Source organism: Melospiza melodia, chromosome 9, assembly GCF_035770615.1.
Source record: "Melospiza melodia melodia isolate bMelMel2 chromosome 9, bMelMel2.pri, whole genome shotgun sequence".
Taxonomy (NCBI): domain Eukaryota; kingdom Metazoa; phylum Chordata; class Aves; order Passeriformes; family Passerellidae; genus Melospiza; species Melospiza melodia.
In genome coordinates this window covers 13,861,504-13,884,358 of record NC_086202.1, presented here as the reverse complement: position 1 = coordinate 13,884,358, position 22,855 = coordinate 13,861,504, and the positions used below count along the sequence as shown (strand labels likewise).

The window sequence follows — 22,855 nt, the reverse complement described above, 5'->3', positions numbered from 1 at the left end:
AGGCAGCAAGAGAAGATTTTTAGAAGTTCTATTTCAAATGTGATCTGTAATTCTAAGACATTCAAAGTGACCTGTAAAAACAAGATGCAATTGTTTTGTGTTCCCTCTTCATGATACCAAAAGGGAGCTTTTAAAGATTGTGTTGTCTGCGGTTTTCAAGTAGGTGGGTAAGAAGGAACTTAATTAATTCATAATTCATAGGTGTGAAGTCATTCACATTTCTTTTGATTTTCCTACTAGACAGCTGAGAACATCTTGGATTTCAAGTTACAGAGTCTGCATCAAATGTACCAGATCAGAGGAAACAACACTCTCACAAACTGGGATCCTTCCAGCATTGTAACATCTACTAAAGTGTCTCAAGAATAATTACATTAAAAAGATCAACTTTCTCTTTAATCTCTTTTCCATCTTCATTGTATCAAAATCCATAATCCTAGATTTACCCTAACACTTCAAGCTCAGTTTTTTGAAACTGCTTTTCATCTGTAGCTCTGTTCCTCTGTGTATGAATCATATTCCTAAACAGGTCCAAGAACCTGCTATTCACTTCCAGTTAAAACCTCCATTCAGCCAGTACCCTTGTTTGGGCATCTGCCAGAGCAGAGTTGGCAGATTAAGAAAACGGTGATTTGCTGAAGTATCTTCCTGAATCAGGATTTAAATCCTCCCCCTCCCCCAGACCCACTTTTGTCATGCCTCTAGGAAATTAGAGAGCTCAGCATGCTCAGGCAGGAAAGCTGCTGGTGATCTGTCTCACCGCAGACACCAGAGCAAGCTCTGCACTGGTGGTGTTCGAGGAGCCACACCACACGGGCTTTGGTTACACAGGAAGGTGAAACTCTCATGCTCAGGAATTCCCTTAATTAAACCAGCTTCACTCACAAAAATTAAGCTTATTTCCAGCTTTCAGATCCTTCATGCTGAGCTCAGGGAGTTGCTCTTCCCCTCCCAGCAGCTTTTACTTCCACAGAGGAGCAATGAGCAGAGCCTCTCATTCCACATCTGAGGGAGTATCTGCATTGTAGCAAGTGACCCAGCTGTATGTGGGGGTACAGTCCACAGCTATTCCACAAAGGATCTGTCACTTCAGAAGGTGACCAGATATGCTCCTGCAGGTACAAAAGAGGCAGCTGCCTCTTGCAATAACAGACTGAGCAGCTCAAAACCCACCCCGAGTCCAAACAAACAGAAGGAAATTAGAAGGTGACTTTTAAAGCTGCCTAACAGGGCTAATTGTGTTTCTTTTCTACTTTCATAAGAGACAACAGAATGGAAGCTTCTTTCTGGGTCTGGGTGCAACATCTTGTGAAATCTTGTCATGATACAGGAAACAGCTTTTAAAAGAAGAAATCAAGACTGTGTTCATTTAAGTTTGAACAATTTCATCTTAGCAGTGCGAGACCATCAGCAAGTCCTTCAGGAAAAGCAGAAAAACATGGTATTTCTGATAATCGCAGGACTAAAAGTGTCAATTAAGAATGTTCTGGGACAAGCCTGCACAGTGTAATGCATCCTAAAGAATGGCAGATGGGAATATGGTTCATCACTTTCAAAGGCTATTTTCATAGATTTGACAGATGTATTCAGACAAAGAGAAAAAAAATATTATAAATGATAGTTTACCGCACAAGGCTTTCAAGCTATTTACACATAAAAACTCACTATTCCTGAGTAAGTGTAGGATGTAGTCTCTAGTTAAACCAAGTTTTTTACTTAAGAGAAATTTGCCTGGTAAAGCTAAACCAGTGACAGCACCCAATTACCATTTTGCTTTTTGTTTTTAATAACGGCATTAGTATACAAGAAATACAATAATTAGTTTGTAATGTAACAGTTATTTAAGGATTTTAAGAAACAAAAAAGGCACTGAAAAATGCAAACCCTAAATTACCTACTTTTCAATAGCACATGCTAAGAAAGGCAATTTCTCAGGAGAAAAGAAACCTGGGCTAGATACCATGCAGCATTATGAATTTTCCTAAAGCTAGGAAATCCCTATGCATCACTCTCAAAATCATCGTAGAACTGAACACAAAGGTTAGCAGAAATGCCTAAACTCACGTGGGTTCCGTTATACACCACTTAGTGTAACCTACTTTTTAGTATTCAGCATTTCTGTATCAATAATGCATAGCGTCAAAAGTTGTTCAACCCCAAGTACAGGCACGAGAAAGGAAACATGGATCTTGGAAAAGGGCTGGCTGCAGCGTGGTGTCACTGCTGGATTTGCCGTGTGCCCCCGTGCAGAGGGACAGCAAGATGGAGTTGCTGGAGCCTTCCCTGTGCTAATGGGGAGCTGGGGACCTGCCCCCTCTGCGCAAGAAGAGCAGAGAAAATAAAGCTGCAGAGAAAATAAAAGCAACAGCAGTGCCTTGGTGGGCAGCTAAGCAAGGTGCCTGTGCCTGGTGACGTGTGCTCCAGTACTAAGCTCCACTGCCCCAGCCGGAGCTCTGCCTGCTGCCACCCCACAGCCCAAAACCGACCCACACGGGGCTCTGGCCACGCTCTCACGACCTCCATGCCTAGCCTGGCTCATTACTGAGTGCTCAGTGAACATCACTACACCACCTTTTATTTTTCCTCCTGAGAGGCTGTTTGTTCTTCACTGGATAAATTATTTACCATTAAGGATATTAAGGTGGCCAGTAGGGAAGCACAAATTAAGAGTAGGGGAGTTCATGAGACCGGGCTGCTATGAGACAGCGTTTCAGCTTTCACATGTATTCCCTACCCAGCTGCTAAAGCGGCTTTACCGTCAATCCTATTTAGGGCAGGAACCCAACGGAGTATGGAGATTCCAAAGCTCAGTCCTTCAGCCAGAAATTGCTTTACCTTCTATTTTCACTTCCTCCCCTGCTTCTCCCCCCTTGTGATAGCTTCCATCTCATATCCTTGGGCTACTAGTAACAAGCATTTAGAAAACACATTAGGAACAAGAGAATTGGAACCCCTTGAAGTTTTTCACAACAAAATTTATTAGAAGAATAGTGGTTTTGAAAAGTCTAGCATCCAGTGAAAACTACCATACACAACGTTACAGCTGGGAATGTGTTTCCAAAATGACATGGTCAAATAATACAATGGAGCCATTAAATCTTACACATGCACAACAAGAGAATTAGCGCTTTGACATACAATGCAAAAAATAAATGGACCACATGAAATAAAAATTTAAAAGTACTTATCACATACATTAAGACACAGCTTATTTAGTCCAGTCAAAAAATCAGAACTGCATTTAAAAAATTAATGTAGTGCAATCAAACCAAAAACCTTAATTTGTGATCATAAGTGCTCTACTACATAAAACATTGATCATAGCAAGGAACAAAAAATTCAAATCACACAGTACAAAAAAAATCTGTAAATAAATATAAACTACAGTACAAGAGAAATATTAAATTATACAATTCCGTCAAACTGTAAACAGTATATTGAAATGAGGTCCATAAGAGTAAAGGGGGGGGTTCCTGTTTTTTTTTTCCCATGACACTTGAACTTCTAGAGGTCAGAGAGAAATGCCATTTTCCATACTCTTCAAAGACTATGGGTTACATAAATAGAAAGAGAAGACTTTTTAGATGTAAAGTGTCAAATAATAAAGCAGAGGTGTTGCTGACTTGCGACTGCCAACAGATCACCATGAAGGCAGAACAGCAGATTTTAGTTTCAGGCTTGGCCTCCAGGTGAGCACACCACAGAGGCCTGGCACTGCAGGTGTTCAGTGAACAGTGCTCAGCCTTAGAAAGGAGGTGCCTCGTGAGCTCTGGTCCTGCCCAGCAGGTGGAATTAATTACAGACAACCTGGACCTCTGCTGATTATCTGACAGGTTTACACGCTTGTCATACAAACACCAACTTTGGCAGAACAATTACTAATAAACTCAAAGCACTCCCGGCCCATTGGTTTCCATCACAGTGGCCAGTGCACAGAATTCTCTAAGGACATTGCATAACTAGAGTGTAGAGGTCAGACAGCCAAGGACCCGTGCTTGAGGTTAGAAGTAGTTATGGTGAGAGAGAAGCAAGAGCCACGATAAGAAGCTGCCTCTGCTGTTCGCAGAAGCAGCTGGGAATGTATTTCATTTTTAGCTGCGCTGGCTAGTAGTGGCATTTTAAAATATATAAGTTTAAGATAACATATATACTATATATGTATATAATATAATACATATTATATAATATACATAGGAATTTCTTACAATACATACCAGGAACCCCCACGCGATCTGCTCAGTAGTAATAACTGAATATACAGAATGCCACTATAAGTGTCTGAGGCACTGTGTGCTGGAGAGTAAATATGCAGCTTTAAAATCCGTTTGGCTGAGTTATACCTGGATACCTGAACTGAGTTTTAAGTTGACATTCATCAAGGATGTGCTATCAGCACGTCAAAAGAAAAGCAAAACAAAATACAAGTCACTGCTAGGTTTAAGAAGAGAGTACAAGTACCTGAATTGAGTGAGGATAGTGTGTAAACTGTCCCTGAGGGTTTTTAAACAGTGTGTGTACAAGTTGGATTCCTAAGAACATTAGTTTAAACTTACACTGCGGACTGATAAAATACCAATGTCTGACAATTTAACAAGTGGAGGTTAAAAAGAGTTATGAGCAAACACTCAAAACATTTTATACATTTTAAAGCAGCAGTAAGCTGCTGTAAGCATACATCCCATCAGTACAAGCAACACGTGGGACTCAGATAAAGGTTTCTATTTGCAAAAAGCCCATCATATATCGATAAGTAAAGAATATTCACCTGCTAAATTAGAATGCACCTAGTTACAGACTAGCAATTCAAGATTAATTTTTTAATCAAATACTTTGCTATACTTTGCTATTACATACTAAAATTCCTTAAGCTCACTAATGCTGGTATTCTAATCTATTTTTTTTAAATGTTCCCCCTTCATTTAAGAAATATACCATTCCACAACTTAAACATTAAGATCCATTTTCAGTCCTCAGATGTAAAAAGCATGTCAATGAGTTTATATTAAAAATTTACACGGTAAAAAGGCTTGAATTTCAGCCAGAGATTCTAAATACTACTCATTCCCTGAAGGCATAAGGGAGAAAGAATCCCTACCCATTTTTCTTGTGATATAGTTTTCAAACTGAACATTAAACAATGGTCCAAAATGGTTTTTTTTCAGTTTGGGAAACTTCCCTTCCCTACCCATCATCCCAGATTCCCAATGTTAAGCCCTGAAATGGCCTACTGAAATGATCAGTAAAAAATACCAGGCATGTATATATACATCCCCTGCCTGAACTCCAGAATATTTTGTTGTACTAGTCTTTAAAAGACAGATTAATATCCCAAGAAACCTTGTGATCTGACCTGACAAGCTGTTCATGATCCTAGATTGTATATTTGAAGTATTTCATAACCTGAAGACCAGATTTAATTAAGACTCAGGCATTGTAACAGAGAAAGTGCTGCAGTTATTTATCCCTTTTCTGGTACTTCAGAATAGGTCAGACAAGTGCTTTTTATTGTTTACATGTTTTCACGCAGGCATAAAAAGTATTATCTGCAAAACTATTTGAGAAATGTAGCACCAAGTAATTGATAAATTGTTTAAGTAGCTCTAGTAGTATCCTCATTATTTCTGAGTAGGAAAAAAATATTAAGATAAACTGTGCTAGGTGATGATGAGAGAAATTGTTTTGGATGTTAACTTTTTCTACTCCAGTCAAAATGAAGCCTGTGTCCTAATCCCTGCTCTGTAAGGTAGTTATCATCTTGAGTCCTCCTGAATTATACTTACCAATTCAGTAGAGACAAGCACAGGGGCACTGGTGGGGATGTTTGTTTTTAAGCAGGTAGATTAAATGCCCTGGACAAGCTAAAAAAAATCCTCCTTTCTAGTACATCACCCAGGAAAACTGATTTTGCAACTGGGCTGAGAGATTTTTGTAAGGATTGAATAAAGCTCTCTTAATATGAAGGTTTTTATGACAATACCTGAATATAGGCATAATTCAGTAGGACATGAGGTCCAAAACTGCTGTTGTAATACTGGTTTAGAGAATTGGCCCCAATCAAAGAAAGAACAGGAAAGAGAGAGAGATGGACACTGGAATGCTCTAAGTACTTAACAGCTTTTCCTGGTACACATGAAGTGGATCTACAGATCATTTTGGGTTTGAAATATCTCTCTGCCTAGTGGTCATCACAGTGCATTGTGTTTATACACTGGATAATCTGAAATGAGTTACTATAGTGGCTACTTTATCTGCTACATTCATCAGAACTGCATACAACTAGCAGTGCAGATTTTCAGGTTTCTGAAGGTTCCAATTACTGAATTTTCAATATAATTCAAGATCAAGTAGAAACCTTTATAGTACCAAAACAAGTCTCAAAATTATTTTCTTACAGCTTTCTAAAACAATATTAGCCAACATTATGTACTGATGCCAAGAAAAAGCAACATTGACCTAGACTGAAATTACATTTAATTTCTGAAACATCTGTGGGGAATACCTAGAGGTTTCTGATCCTCACGAAAATGAGGGAAACAACCCTTCCCATCCTACTTCTAACATTTGGCAGAGAATTTAAGCTATTTAGACTATTGTGAAAAATCTTTCAGTAAGGTTAATAATTTTGCCTTTGTAAGATTTTGGACTGCAATAAGAGTATGCATTCTTATACTGAAGAGTTCAAATTTTGTCTTCACTGAAGAAAGAGGTCTTTACATTACAGATGCAGCCACACTGTTTTTGAGAAAAAAAGGGAACAGCAGAGTGCTCCCTTCACTCCTTGGACACCGTGTTCTTCTCCTAAGACTCAAGGACATCTTAAGAGCATTACTTGAAAGTAAACTGGAAAGAAACACATGGCAATTCCAGTTTTGCCTGTATAACAATCGTTGCAGATGAAACATAAAGCGATTCAATCAGAACTAAAAAGTTGTTTCACAAAGCTTACTCAACCCTAAAGCCCCTAAAATCACTTTGCCAGCTCCCATGAATTTCCAGGGAAAGGCAATGTACTCTTGAGTACTCACGAAAGAAATATTTAGATGCAATGTTGGCCTGCCACAAGACAAAGCACAGACTATTCCTCGTCTGCTCTTACCCAGTCTAAACACAAATGCAGTTACCTCCAGTGTTTAGGAATATCCTCCAGCAGTGGAAAGTTCTGCAAAAATTGTCATGCAGGAGTTGCGAGAGAACACAGAAGCTGAATGTGTTCCCTTACTAGAGGCATTATCCTACCTGTATCCCTGCATTGTTAAAAATACTTTTTCTCCAACTGCCAAAAAAGTTCAGAGTTTGAATTCAGGTGTAGCAGTAGGGTTGGTAATGCAAGCATCAAGTTATGAGTTCTGCAACAAAAAAGAAAGTAAAGGCATACCTGTATTGCTTATGCAGCAACTTCTCCTGTGCAACAGGGAAAAAATGAGAAATTCTAAAGGAAACTGTCTGGAACCTTTAGAAAAAAATCAGGGAATGACTGGAAAATAAATAATCTTTAGACAGAAACAAAAATGAGTCCAGAAACGTGTCCCTACAATATCTAACTGGAAACGTTCAACTCTATAGCTGTACTCAAGCATTACAGCCACAATAATGCCTACAACACTGTGGAATGAGGATCCAGCTGGCTGAAAGTGAGGTAATAGTTTGTAATAGGTCAGAGTTCTAAAAAAGCACTTTTACATCTTACAAATCCAAATGAAAAAAAAAAAAGGACACATTTCATACATGTTGGGCTTTCCCACCAGAACTGTACGATAATTAACTCCACACCAGGACCCCTACCACACTAAGCCTTACTCATCTTCAATTATATGCTGCAGCAAAGATTTACCAAGCAACACCTAAACTTCAGTACAATATGAAACTTCGATTCTTAAAACTTTATACACACAAAATATAAAATTACTTTTCTAGGATGGGGTAGGGGAGGGGGATTCTCCTTCATGGTACTTGGACTGAAAAACTAGTTTTCAGAGACTGCCACAAATATAATTCACAGTTTCTTGCTGTCAGGCTTTTTCAGCTACATCAACGTAGTACACAACAATACTGTTAAGTCCAATAACTACATTGGATGGACATTCTCGGGAATAAGAGAAAACTAGTGACAAAAAATACCCGAAAGGTCTCCTCCTAACAACGTCTCGATTTTTACAGGGTTGCAGTTTGTCTATGTTACACGTTAATGCCATCTCACAAGAGCAGCAGGAGAAGGCTTTAAAATCTTTCTCCTGTCCAAGTGATCCAAGTAACATAAGCATCCACTTACCAGAAATAAGATGAGAAACAAGGCTTTTGTTACAAAGACCGCAGTGAACCACACCTTCCCACACCAAAATATGGTCAACCAGGGATTTTGGCCATGCAAACTGCTGGTCAGCAGAAAATTAAGCATGCTAATGGACAAACATTAATTCCAATCATATATTTAAAATGATCCCAAATACTACTAGTTAGCTACACTGAAAGCGCCTGCAAAATATATGTAGTGAAAAATGAAACAAAATATTAGTGATCACTGCAGCACTTAGAGTGATACTAGTCTTAAGTGATGAATCACCTCAGAGAAAATATGTTAGATGGGACTTTGAAACAAAAAAGTAACATTAAAAGGTGCACCTGAATATTACAGACTAAATTTACAAAACCTACAATAAGGTAAAATATATATCTTTTGAATATTCAGCAGCTTTTTTTTAAATTTGTTTTTATTTTTTGAGAGGCTCATGAAATTTTAAAAAGGGACCACTAACTAATCTCAACCATGCTTCACAAAACAATAATGGCTATTTCATATTGCAGTTACCAATGTAATGCAATTAGTGCTTAAAAAATAATCTACACTTTTTCTTTTTTTTCCTTTTTAAACAGAGACCTTTGGAGGAAATATGGTTGTTCAAAAGCTTCTCGAAAAAGAAAGATTACCTGAATATTAAGTTATCACAGATCAAGTGTTGTGTTTAAAAGCTTTGCAGTTATGAGTATTACAATCTTCAGGTCTCAGGACATTTAAACTGAGAAAGTTACGTGTTTGGTTTGTTGTTGTTTTTTTTTTTAAATCCACTTCCTAACCAAAGCAAATAAAGAGTACTCAACTTCTCACTATCTATTTACAATTCTTAGCCTACAGTCTGAAATGACAAGACAAATTCTCTTTTAAAACTGCAGCATTAAAGGGTAGGCACACCATTCTTCTGCTGCACGATTGTCACCCACTTAAACATACACATACAAAATATTTAGGTTAGTAAAATGAGCACTCCACGTACACTACAGTGACAAGTTTTATAAAACTCAACTCATGTTTCTTAAATAAGGACAACTGCAAAAGGTTAAACCTCTCTCAAGAGTAAAACTGTGTTACTTTTTTTTTTAACTTGCAACAAACTTTCTACCATAACCTCCAACAGCAGATGAAACCATGCCTTAAACTGCGCCTTTATTGCAATCACCAGCTAAACTGGAACGTATTGCAGAGTTTATATACTGCTACTGAGCTTAAACTGCTTTAAATGCCAAGATGACAACTAGAAAGCTACAAGGAACCAGGATTTTGAGGACTAAAATATATTAAGTAAACAAAAATAAAGTATACTTGGGGCCAAATGCCCAGTCCATTTCAAGAATGAGCAGTGCATATTTAAAACAACAGCAATGGTGTGCCTAACCTTTGAAAATATGAAGTTGCTGGGGAGGGGAAGAGGCTAATAGAATCAATTGTTCCAGAAGTCATTCAGCATCCCTAGGGCTACCTAGGTCACCCTCCCATGAACTTTGAGAGACCACTTTCACTGACATCACTTAATGCTCTCACACAAAAACTCCAATGCTTCTTTTGGTTGTGCAAATGGGGAAAAAAATGCTAAGTCTATCTACCTTTTGCACAGATTAAGACCAAATTGCTTCTACCTGAAGAACCAGCAATTATGATTTGGTCATGTTGTGGTTAAGTCCAGTAAGTTCCACTTAGTTACTGACCACTCCCGCAGAAAGTATCAAAGATAAAAGTTCAGTACAAAACTTATCCTGGATCTCCATATAAGCATAAAGATACCACCATACTGAAAAAACCCCAGATTTGTGGTTTACGGAGTGCTTTTTTTTATGGTGTTTAAATGCTTATTCTAGCATGTGCTAAACCACTATCAAAATAGATTAAATAAAAACAACAACAAAAAAGCAGGACTTAATTCCTGCTACTGGCAACTGTAATATTTAAAAAGGAAACACCCATTCATTGAGTGTTCGACCCTGACAGTATTACAGATAGATATGATGCAGAGCCTGAATTAGATCAGGCTACCAGTGTTTTACTTCTTCCCTGAACATTAACAAGCTCCTTCACTAATGTGGATATTTGGGCAGACTACTGAGGTTGTAACGTTTGAGATCACCATTTTGTGGGCTATTTTTTTTCCTTTTTTTTTTTTTTTCCCAGTATCACAGTAGTTTGTTACACAAATCCCCCATCCCTGGATTAGAGTCATATAAACTAGCTGTTGGGACCACATAGTTTAGTAAACTCAGAACCAAGTCTGTAAAAGTGTAAAGGTCACAAAGAACCATAGTTCTGGTATAATGAGGCATACCCTAATACATCATTTAGTGTACCCTGACTGCTCCTGACTGTGAGAAGCTTGTCTTCCGTGAGATAAGGCTACATCCTCAAGCAGGTGAGTGTAAATATCACCCTTCAAAAACACCAAATAAAATTACAGCGAAGGTAGTGTTATAAATAATAAACTGACATTTTCTGAAGGTAGTGTATGTAAGTTTTCCCTCCCCTCCCCTCCGGGTGAGCACTAAGCAGACAGCAAATGGTAAGTACGGTTAATTTAGAAAGAAAACAGTGGAGAGCCTAATTAGACCCAATTGATTATCAATCTAGTTGACAAATCTGAGTTCAAGAGAGGTACCATTCCTAAATAATTTGATTTAGCTCAAACCTTTCAATCAACTGGATCAACAAAATATAAGAAGGGGAAAAAGAAAGATTTCTGAAACATTTTTGAAGAATGACAGTCTGATTTTCATTTGAAAATTGCCTGGTTTCAGGAGAGTGTCAGTTTAACAAAGTGGACTTATTTCTATAAAGGCAGATATGAAAAATCCAACATCAGAAGTTCAGGCAGGCTCTACAGGCAAGATGTCCACTTCTACAGATCTGCATTCTTTGTGAGGTAACTCAATTCTCTATTACAGAGAAACATGCAAAAGGCAAAAGAAAAAAAAGGAACAAAGAAAGAAAGAAAGAGGGCAGTGGGCAGGTGAAGGAGGGAAATTGTGCCATACTAGGCCAGAAAAATTTACAAATGTGACATTCAGAGCACATCTTTCACCTGTGTTCACATAAGTCTATGCTAAACTGCAAAGGAAAGAGCATTGCAGTAAACAGGAGACTCAGGTGCGCTCAGTGATGGTTGAACTATGCAGTAGTGCTCACCCAGTTTGCAAAGTAATTGGCACTCTACAACATCCCTATTCATCCTTCAATTCATTCGCACTTTGTGCTGCTTCTCCCTGGGGATCTAATTCAATCTTTACTGAAACATCCTGCCCCTCCGACCTCATTAATTTCATTTTTTTCTTTGGAGGGTTTTTCAAAGTGCCCAGCCTCTCTTTAACTTTGTACTCCAGTGTACTGTGGGGGATCCCATAAATACTCTGAGCTTTGGAAACACTCATTTTCCCGCTCATAACCACAGAGATTGCTTCCTCCAGTATCTCGCTGTTGTACTGTCTGTATCTCCCTCTTTTCTTCCTAGGTTGCTTGGAGCCAGGATCTCCCTCTTGATCTGAGGTGGGATATGGCTGTCCAGAGGTAGACTGCTCAGCATCTGAGCCCCAGGAATCTGGTCCAGCATCCAGCAAACTTCTCCTATTTTGTTTTGGAAGGATAGCCCTTAACTTTTTGCTAAGCGCGCTCTCCGTTTGTGAACCCATTACCAAAGAGCTATAGCTGAACTGGTCACCAGTGCGGGACTCCCATGAAAGGTCCATGCCTCGAACTTGTGGTATCTTTAAATCCACAGGAGATGAATGGCTCACGTCCTTTTTCCCATCCTGCTTAGTTTGAAGTGCCATTTTTTGAAAGGCAGAGTTTTCTGTAAGAAAAGGAAGGTCACTGATGTTGCTGAGTGCACCATTTCCCCTGAATTTCATGCGGCTGAAATTGAATTCGTAGTGTGGTTTTGCCCAAGAAGCCTCCCTGGATAATATTAAGTGCTGTCCATGATTCTGTAGTCCAGATGGCCCATGGCTGGCAGCTGTAGAGAACTGGTTTCTGCTCAGCAGTTCTTCACTAATCTGGAGTGATCGAGCCAGCGGTACTTTAAGAGATGTGGAGTGGCCATAACCTTCCCTGGTTCCATCCTGCAAGCTTCTTGGAGGTACCCCATCACCACTCTGTAGTCCCTCCGGATGGTGCTGGCTGGGTCTCCCAGGTCGCCTAATTGGATGGAAGGAAACTGATGTGAGCAGGACTTGCACAGGTAGGGAGGGATGGGTGAGGGGGCCACTCCTTTATTAGAAGGCCTTGCTTGGGTAACATCACTTTTTGTGTTATTTATTTTTCTCTAAATTTTTTTTTATTACTTTAATTTATTTTTTTTTTAAGTCTCAGCATCAGTCAGTTTTAAAACTTGTTCGCAAAAAAAGAGAAGCTTTTTGGGCAAAGAAAAATGAAACCTGTTGGCTGGTCTCTGGTTGGGTTCACAAATTCTCGGAGTAGAAAAGACTTCGCGCAAGCGTCTGAAAATAGCACCTTAATTACAAAGTAGTAATCAATCGCCATAGATCTACACACAACTGTGTTACTGGTGTGACGTTACCACTAAACAAGCACAGTAATAAAAGAGTAAGCCAAAGTGCAACATATTCAACATGTAAATATGACTGCCACCTGCAGTATCTACACACAGGTGGAAACCCTGGATAATGTTTGCTTACATCATATTGAAGAACTGCTGCTCAGGATAAAAGAAAAAGCTTAGCAGGCCTCAGAGGCATTTGCCTGACTTTCATTAAGCACCAAATATGAAAGCTGGGATACTGCGGATCACAAAGAAAAACACTTACACTAGACTTACCAAACTGCTCTCTTAACAACTAATTGCATATAGACAGAGCCCTAAATCTCATTTAATAAAAAGCATGCCTAGGAAAAGGAAGATCTAAGCACCAACTGTCATTCAGATCAAGGGTTAACAAAAAAAAAGGCAGTATGTATTTTTACCATTTCCCTTTCATCACAAGTGTTCTTTCTATGAAATTAAGTACTACTGCTGCAGAGAGTCACATCTATTTTAATGCTTTGATTGCTTAGCCCCCTATAGTTATTAAGTCACATTGGTTTCAAAATCCACCTCCAAATTTCTCCATGTTCAGCATACAAATTAACAAAGAGAATCTATTTTAATGCTCTGGGACGCTATACTGGCGTCAAGCCCTCTGGCTAAGTCAGCATTACTTAAGGATAGGATACATAGTGCTGAAAAGCTACATTATTATTTTTAACATCACACTGGGATTAAAAAGAGTCTTTAGAGAAAAGACGTCCATTGCAAGAACCTGGCATGTAACATACACAATGCTTGATACACATGCTGTTCACTTCTCTCCAGGATGCAACAAGTCATAGGATGTGCACAACAAAAGTCAACAAGGATTCAGAACAAAATCCAGAGAAATGGATCAAAGTTTGCAGTTCCAGAGAACCCTCTCAGACAGTGTGCATTCTCCACCCCTTCTACAGCATGTATCAGCATCACAGGGTGCACCAGTGATTCTACACCTAAATAGAGGTCATACAGGCAGTTAATAGAGGGTTACACCCGACTTAGTGATGCTGAACAAACTGCAGCCAGCCTCATAGGCCACACACCTGGACAAGTAACCACAGGTGCCAGTATGCCACGTCCTCTCTGGACCCACAGGACTGAGCAGGACAGTGCCAGATGCTGGCCCTGCCATCCCTGTGTGTTGGACTTTGGCCCTCACTTGATTCACAAACAAGGGAACAAACAGTACAGAGCCTCAGTGGCTTCTGCTGCCTTCCTAGGAAAATAAAGATGGAAATAACCTGTTCAGAATTAGAGAAGTACTGCTGGTGAAGGTTTATGCTAAAGAATTGTAAAAAGTTTTAAGTTTTAAAGAGGGATTGAAGTATTTTATTAATAGAAATATTAAATGGAAAAGTAATCTTGAAAGGAGAAATCTGAGACCGTATATTTTTCCAAAGAGAAGTGCAAAAATTCAATCAGCTGTTAGCAGTACATGGGGATGGTGGTGGAAGAGGGTTGCTAGTTGAGATTTTGAAGTTTTCAAAGGCTATCATAAAGCTAAATCCAGCAATTAAATAGCACTTTAAACCATATACTATTTCTGTACTTCAGTAAAAAATACTTGTTCACAGCAGCTTCAAGATAATCAAGACCCAAACCCCCTCTTTGTCCCAGTCAGCCTCTCCAGTACCACCCTGACCAAGAGTAAAGGGTTTCTAAATGGATGCAAATGGTGACCATTAGAAATATGAAACCTAAAGATCGTTTTTCTATTTAACAGTATTTCACACCTTAAACTGATTAGGCAAGAGTAGTACACCACATACTTTGTGATTATTTTTAAAAAAAAACTTGTTCAGCACTACAGAACAATCACAAATCCAAAGTTACATTTAAAGTTTTCTGAACTACCAGACTTCGTGCCCCATGTCCTCTTCTAAGTTGTGGTTTATGCGAGGAAATATTAACAAAAATCACGCAGTGATTTAAATCTAATTCAGTATGGTTTATCACCCAAACCACTGTTACCTCTAAAATAAACTTTCCTGTTAGCTAACTTTGCCCTAAGTGAAATGAAGTCTAAATATACTGCAAAGCCTCCAAGACTCTTCATGCACTTATTTGAACTTGCATGTTAACAGCAATAACCTATCACTAACCCCAAGAAACAGGTAATGGAAGGATCTCTGGATAAGCACCAATTTGGCAAAAAAACCAGATATTAGAGTCTTTAACTGCAATTTAAACCTGTCTCAGTTGGCAACAACTCTTATTTGGCAGGTGGGGTGAAGGTATTTGCCAAAGGTACAAGTTGAAAACACATTACTCCAAAGGGTTAACACCAAAAGAAACTTAAAATTACCAGGAGCTAAGCACACATTTTTAGCAAAAAACTGTTTTAAAAGGTCATAGTAAGTTGCTTTCTCTTACCCATTTCCCGAGGTACTAGAGCACCCTGGAGAGTGACTCAGAGAGGTGCTGCCAGCACAAGGACTCTTCTTAGTGGATAAATCAAGCACACCGTCTGTAGAGACAAAAGAATGACTTCAGTGTTTGAAGAAGCAGGATCAGCCATGCTGATCTTGTCTTCAGCTGAAAAGACAAAGCAAGTCTTCTGAGCTGAAGTCATTTTTAGCACACATTTTTTGGTTTATTTTATTTTTAAACAAAATAAGGCTTGGGATTTTTTTTTTGCAATATAGTTTACATGTGACTTCAATATAGTCTTCAGAAATCACAATAAAAATTAACAAAATTAAAAGTGCATCTGTTACAGGAGACATAGCATAACAAATTACCTACAAGTGACAGTTCTGGATACAACAGAGCCTATCACATAACTACCTTTCAGTGGTCCAGAACTGAGACAATCTTCAAGATTTGTCAATCTGAGATATTCCCCTCCTTAAAGGGAGGCTGCAAGCCAGTACTAGGATTTTTCTTTTTTTTAATCCAAATCTCTTGTAGGAAAATTCACTGAGAATTTCATATTGGAAATTAAATAATTACACACATAGATGTGAGATTTCTTCTCACATGGCAGCCAGCTTCATCTTCTTTTTTCATATCTCCAATGGGTCCCTACTGGAAAAGCTGCTGCCTTTCTCCTCCTATTGTGTCGTTTTATTCCCTCTCTTCCATATGCCAAATTGGTTTTCCTGTTAGACTGCTTCCTCCACTCTCACTAATGGCACATCCTCAAGCTCCCCCATGCTCCCCTGCAAACCCTTATGTAAACTTTGCATTTACAGGCACCAGAAAAGGGAGCATGTTTCACCAGGAAAGTCTTGCTCTTGCTGCACTGAAGCAGCTTGAAATTCTGGTCATTTTAATAAGGGCAGCATTGTCATTGATGCAGCCCAGATATTTGAAGTTCCTGGAAACTTTGAAACGAGGAATTTATGAGGCAGAGATAAATGAAACCTGTTGGCAAGGTGAACTTGAGACATATGAGAGCTCCTCACTTGTTCCATCTAATCAAGTGAATACCACCCAACACAAGAACAATGTAAGGCAGCTTTCACATTGCTTAAAGTTCTCATTTGACATATGGAGAAAAAAACATGATAAACAGTGAACTAGAATTAGCTTACAAAAAGCTGTTCCACCCACTGCATTTGGGAACACCATAACCCAAACTTAAGCAAGCAGAAAATTAAATTTTCTTTTCGAACAACACTTATTCAGGCACAAGAGACACAGACTGGATCAAGTCTTTCATTCTTTTCAAGAGGCTGGACAGCACAGGCAGCAGCTGGAGGAACTTGCATCCATGCTTCCTCCCTCAGAAGAGTCGGTATGACCTAGAAGCCCCTGAGGAGAAGCAGGGCCAACCTCACAGCCCAGGGAGAAGTGTACAACTAGCTGGGTTCCCTTCAACCCCCTAGAACCAACTATACCACAAAGCACCACTAGCAATCTTTCATGACAGCCTCTGAAATCTCTCATTAACAAGTTTGGCAAAATCTCTTTCCAATTACATTAAATGTAAATTGGGGGAAAAATTTACATCAGCAAACAGATTACTGTATAATTCAATATGCACATGTTCTACTCGCATAATGAGTGTTATGAACACCATACATTATCTTACAGCTTTTTCCATCACATGGTAACTAAAGAACAGTTCATGTTCATGCTTTTTTCTTCATCACACCATCCTCTAATTAAAAAGGAACAAACCAAAAGCAAAACTAATTCTCTCCCTCTTTCTTTCAGCAAAAAGTTTAACAACGAGAACAGTTTAACATTTACAAACATACATGCAAAACACACTCACAAAATGCATTTATAATAAAGACAGCTAGAAACAAATGCCTATCAGATAACTGCAGAGACCCATATTTCAAGAGAGACACTATTCAACCTCTCACTGCAGTGCAACAACAGCTTTCAGTAAGTCCTATAAGTGCAGAATGTGTCCAGATGCCCAAGCTGCATATTACTGGACACATAAAATTCACTTGTGGACAAAAAACTTCATAAATCAAATTTAAAAGAATAAAGGGATACCTACTTTTCTGTCATAGCTAGAAAAAGGCTTTTTTTCAGGCAACTTTTCCATTTGCAGATGGACAGCCTACTGTGACAGAATGACTTTAAGCACTAACATTTTTCTGAAGAAGGATAAAGGGTCTAATTTTAATCAGTATGATACACTTAAGATTCAACAGTTTCAGAAAAGAAAAGTTCATATACTATATCACTCACAGAATTTGCTTCTTTTAAAAAAAAAGCATTTTTGATGGAAAGGAAGGTTTTTGAATTAAAATAAGCTCTGAAACACTGTTAGGATTTATTCAATCTGTGCTCTGCAGAACAAGTCTATTTTTAAGGTAGAAAAGAGACATTTCTTCCAAACACACAAACCTGGAAGTTTAGTGCAGTTCATGGGTATAATTTTCATAGCCCTCACAAAGCAATTTCTCCCAGACTTTTTAAAGATACTCTTCTCACACGCAACCAGAAAGAAAATAAATCAGCTTTTCACTCAAATTGTGCACTAAATCTTCAGAGAAGAGACAACATTACGATTTTCATGACCATGTGAACTTCTCTTATCAGCAAGTGTACAGTCTATTTTGGAAGACTGTTTCTTGCAGCTACCAGTAGGAACAGCACATTCATCCTTGGAGACTAGACCATGTCCATCCCCCTTGCCCTTCTTCAGAAGAATCTCTCATGGGTCTACATTCTTTCAAAAAGTCTTTTCTCTCCCAGCCATACTGAACTAGTCATTATTTAATTGTAAAAACATCTACTGCTTTTCCACTTTACATTTTATGCAAAAGTGCAACCTTCTAATTGGTTCTGCAAGAATGCCATTAATGGACTGCCACAGGATGCAAGACACTGGTAAGAGTCCTACCTTGTTCACTAGGTTCTGACTGAGACTTTCTGACAGTAAGGTCCAGAGGTGAGTCTTGGTCAGCCATGAGCAGTTTGCTGAGCACAGGGTTCTGAGCAGTTGCAGCCGTGGGAGAGGAGGCGACCAGAGATGCTTTCAGCAGGCTTTGGTTCTTTGTGCTATTGGGCTGGCTGGAGTCCTGAGTAGAGCTATTTTTTGAGGTATATTCAGCAGCAAACTGTCGGATCATTCGCTGCATGATCTCACGGGCCACTAGGGGAATATTTGGGTCAGAGACCCTAGGACTGTCTGCAAATATCAGAGATTTCTTTTAAGGAAGCACTTTAAGTAAAACAGCTTTTATATTAAATCATTGTTTATTTACCAAAACAAATCCGGGGGAAAAAAAACCCCAAAGATAAAATAGTTTCTGTAGAAAATGTACTTTAGCCTTAGAATATCTGAATAAGAACCATTGCTAACTGTGGTACAGTCTTCCCAAAATAACGCTTTGCTAAAAGAAATATACAATCTCATATTTTGTTTTAAAATACAGATATATTCTACCAGACCTTTAAGAGGTGTGGAAATGGAAAGGAGAGCTAAAGTGTCTAGTAATGGAGCTCATCCAAAAATATTGAACAGGTTACACAGTGGAAGAGTTGCATAACTTACCTGCAGCTACAGAAAGGTAAAATGGAAAATAAATTTGCAGTCCCCTATAGGTTTACTGATAAATAAAGCCCTGTAGTTCTGATAAATTAAAATAATTTGCATGAAGATCAAATGTTCTAGTATCTTCCATCTCATTCTATGTATTCCTTTTGATATTTCTAACAACGCAATCAATGCAGGATCACCCAAAGAACTTGCATATACACAAAACCCCAAGATGTGTCACATGACAAGTAATTCTATTTCTAGAGGAGCTGCTAAATCTATTAGTAACGGATGTGAAAAAGAACAAGTAGGCATTGCAATTTATTTCTATGAAATAGTGTATAAATAAAAATGTATCTGGGCATGTGGACAGCACAAAAATTTATTGACAAAAATCACTATTTTAGACCAGTAGTAATTTGTGATGTAAAAGTAAATCTGTAACTCCTAAATCATAAAAGCTAAGTCCTGCCACTTCACTTGAAACACTGTGTTCTCTGGCCAAATCAGTTTTGTGGTTTTTATACAAACAAACAATCCCAAAAAACCAAAACAACAACAACAAAAACTAACCACCCACAATACTCCCCAAAAACCCCAAAGCACTGAAAATCACACCACTATTCCAGAAATGGCTCAAAAGGTTTGATTTTCTATTACCGGAGAAACATTCAGAAAACAACTGTACAGTAGAAGACCAAATAAATCTTTAAAAGCAGCTCTCAAGAGGGAACAATAGAGAAGTGTTTACTACCTCTTTTAAAAAAATTGCCCAGGTTGAAAGGTAATCTATTGAGATTGAGCTATTAGAAGCATTAGGAAAATCTTCTGTGGGACCTTTCAGTGTTAGATTTACCTTTGGCCACCATTTTTGTCAAAAGTACATCAATACAACAAACCAGCTTTATGGTATGTGTAAAGGATGACTGACATGAAGGTTTGAGCAGAGCTGCCTACAAATCAAAGAGCAGCAGTAGCAGCCTGTTTCTTGATGAAACACCATATTGAGCTTGAAATACTTATCAGGCCCGAATTCCATTCTGTTAAGCACAGCTTTCTACACCTAAGATCTTATACAGTCACGATGTACATTCTTACAGTAAATTTCTGTAAATCCTATAAATTTCCAGGATGTTTATGTAAATATGTAACCATATTCTTTAAAACATCCTGTAGGTTTTACTTGTTCTCAAGTATCAAATACTACAGTTTTACGAAGACACCAAAAAATTAACCAAACCTAAATTTTGGTACATTTATAATCTCACTTGTTTCCCAAATGGTCCACAAGGACACCAGCCTGGAAAACCGAGAAGGTTTTGTTCTGCTATGGTGACATTTCTTCTACTTTTCTAATCTCTTCACTATGACCTCCTGAAGGACATAGAAAGGCTCTAAGGAGGCCCAGAGGGACACAATTTGATGGCATGACCAGACAGATACCAACTGTTTGACATGTGCTTGCAGCATACACAAGTGGGGCTGGCAGGAATGCAGAGCTTTATGGCACTTGTGTTTTCTGAACAAAGAACCAGGCCTTCACTGTGCACCATGTTCTTATGTTCATTTCAAAAATGCTTACATCTGAACATATTTACACATTCAGAAATAAAATATTACATATGCCTACAGCCATGCATCCTTGTAAGCTGCAACTTCATAGAATCAGACCAGAATGACAACTTTCTAGTGCTGTTCAAGATAAATGCACTAATTTGGGTCACAAAACTCTGTTTCCAAGCAGAAGGGTAGGTACCTAGCACATTAAAGGCTTCTTGCTTAATATAAAGCCTGCATGCTGAGGATTAAAGCTGTTCAAGAGTGGAAAATATGTGCTGGTGCCCATCCAGCATCACTTGAAATCAACCACATATCTATCTTGACTCCACCTGTCCAGGTTTTTTTAGGAAAATAAAACTAAAATTAACTAAAACATAGAAATTCTCTGAGAAGAGAAAATACAGCAAAAAATTATCAGCTATACCTAGTCTGAAGCAATACCTCTGAGCTTTAAAGCCTTAATAGCTTTTGTGTATTTTTATATCAAAATCTTAAAAGGGCAGTATCATACAAATAAACACATTATTTCATTAAACCAGAAGAAGGTCCTGTCCTGCCACAAAGTAAAGGTAACAGACAACTAAGTACTACCACTCTGCTCTGACTGGAAAAATACGAGTATTTGAAGGAAGCATTACTGGGTCAGAGTGCCAGGGACACAAACTTCAGAGAAAGGACTAGGATTAAGGAACAGTAAACCTGTTGAAAAAGTTTGCTGACCTTATTAATTCCCTATTCATGCTCAGTACATTAATGTGTGGCCAGTGTTCAGAGAGCAGCTGCATTTTCTCTGATCTACCCGGGCTACAAAATACCCATCTCAAATGTTACTGGCAGTGAGGATGGAAAGAAGAAAAAAATGAATTGCTGGCAGGAAGCCAGGAGAGCTCAGCATCTCTGAGCAATGTAGGAACGTTAGAGTTCTGCCATTCTTTGCATCCTCTTTGGTATGACAGTGCCTTGGGATCTTATGGTAGTACCATGAGTTAGATTTCAAGCAATCTAAATACAAGCAAGCTCAAAATCATGCATTAAAGATTCAGAACTGACTTCCTGCCAGGCTTCTATCCCTCGTCTGTTACTCTTGCACCAAGCACAGCTTTGTCCAAGGAAGAAAAACAAGGGTATATTTTAAAAAAATCTCAAAGATTCTTAAAAATCTGACATGTTTCATTATCTTTATTCTAGTATAAAGCCACGGACAGAGTATTATACCCTTCATTAACACACTGCAGTATCTGCTGCTGGCTCCTCAGTGAATTTAAAAAAGCATACTTTCCTAAAAGACACATGTCATACATGTTTTAAGTTTAGTGGTAAATGAATGAGGTCTTTAATAAACAATTTGGAAATGATGGAAAGGCTTTTTTTTTCGTCACCAGAAAAAGCAACATGAAAAAAACCTGTTTTCTCTAGACTTTACTTTTCTTAAATTCCTTCTGGATTTGAAGATAAATGGGATAAACTCAAAAGCAAAAGGAAACATTAAGCTTACAAGAAAAAAAGAAAACTTAAAAAGGAAGCCTTGGAATAAAGGCATTATCTGAACTATCAGTAGTAATGCAATGACTATCCTTCCTACCATCCTGCATGTATTGCAAAAAGTATAGAAGCATCATAATGTATAGCTTGTATTTATTCATTTGAGTTATAAAAGAAAGGCAAAGATACTGTTATCTACTTAAAACACCTTTAAATATTTTGGTCACTGGAAGGAGGGGCTGAGGACTAGCTACAGCAATTTCTAATTTGTTAAACTGAAGCCTTGCATTGTCCCCCAGCAGATAGGTTGGAATTACTGATTTGGCAGATTTTCTCACACATGGGTTAGACTGATAAGTACGATGTACTTTCATTCAGGATGCATTTGGAAGCAACCTCTGGATTAATGTTTCTCAGATTTGTAGAAAACAGTGAAATGAGCTCTGTGCCTTCCTTAAGAGCAGTTTAAGCAACAACTCTCCAGAAAATATTTAGGTGATTTTCTAGCACTGAGCATGTTCTCGGCATATTCTACAGCAATTCTTTTGCTGACCACATTTTGAATTCTTCATATATTCTCCTTAGCACTATTCCAATAATATTTTATACTCTAGATTGTTGGGAATAGGGTGGGTAATCATTACCAATAGTGAAAAGACCGATGGCCTTTAAAAAAACTTGCATTAGTACATATCCCATCAAAATAAAATATTTTTTTTTTTAAATAAGAAAATACATTACCCGCCTACAACCACCACTGCCACTTGACCTTTCTTCCAAACAGTCCACCCACCTAAACACTGGCTATGGGGAACAGTTCTGCGGGGTAAGAACTGAGTCATCTCTCCAAAAGTGAAAACACCAGTGATCTCATGGAGAGATTTGGTTTAGGGTTAAACAGTTTTATGCTCCCTAGGCATCAATACTCCCTTCCACTGTCCCAAGCCCACACTGTTATGTTGCCACATTACTTCAGAATCAATTTTTATCCTTGATAAATATATATAAAGAAGATAACTGAAAA

General features: G+C 38.4%; 1 protein-coding gene across 12 annotated transcripts in view; it reads right to left on the bottom strand.

The window, feature by feature from the left end:
- Window positions 1-22,855, bottom strand: part of LCOR (ligand dependent nuclear receptor corepressor) — an 83,500-nt gene that overhangs the window by 16,224 nt on the left and 44,421 nt on the right. For 6 of the 12 annotated variants that reach the window (XR_010028700.1, XM_063163360.1, XM_063163357.1 and 3 more), the window contains 2 exons: window positions 18,151-18,438; window positions 15,213-15,306 (listed from right to left, as the gene is read on the bottom strand). The exons of 4 other annotated variants lie outside the window; for them this stretch is intronic. Coding sequence is in view for 7 of the 8 variants with exons in the window: in XM_063163357.1 (XP_063019427.1) it covers window positions 15,213-15,306; window positions 18,151-18,438 (382 nt within the window). In the remaining variant the exon portion in view is untranslated. Of the gene's footprint in view, window positions 1-2,950; window positions 12,449-15,212; window positions 15,307-18,150; window positions 18,439-22,855 lie in introns of those variants that run through there. 2 more of the 12 variants (XM_063163367.1, XM_063163359.1) reach the window with 2 other exon arrangements.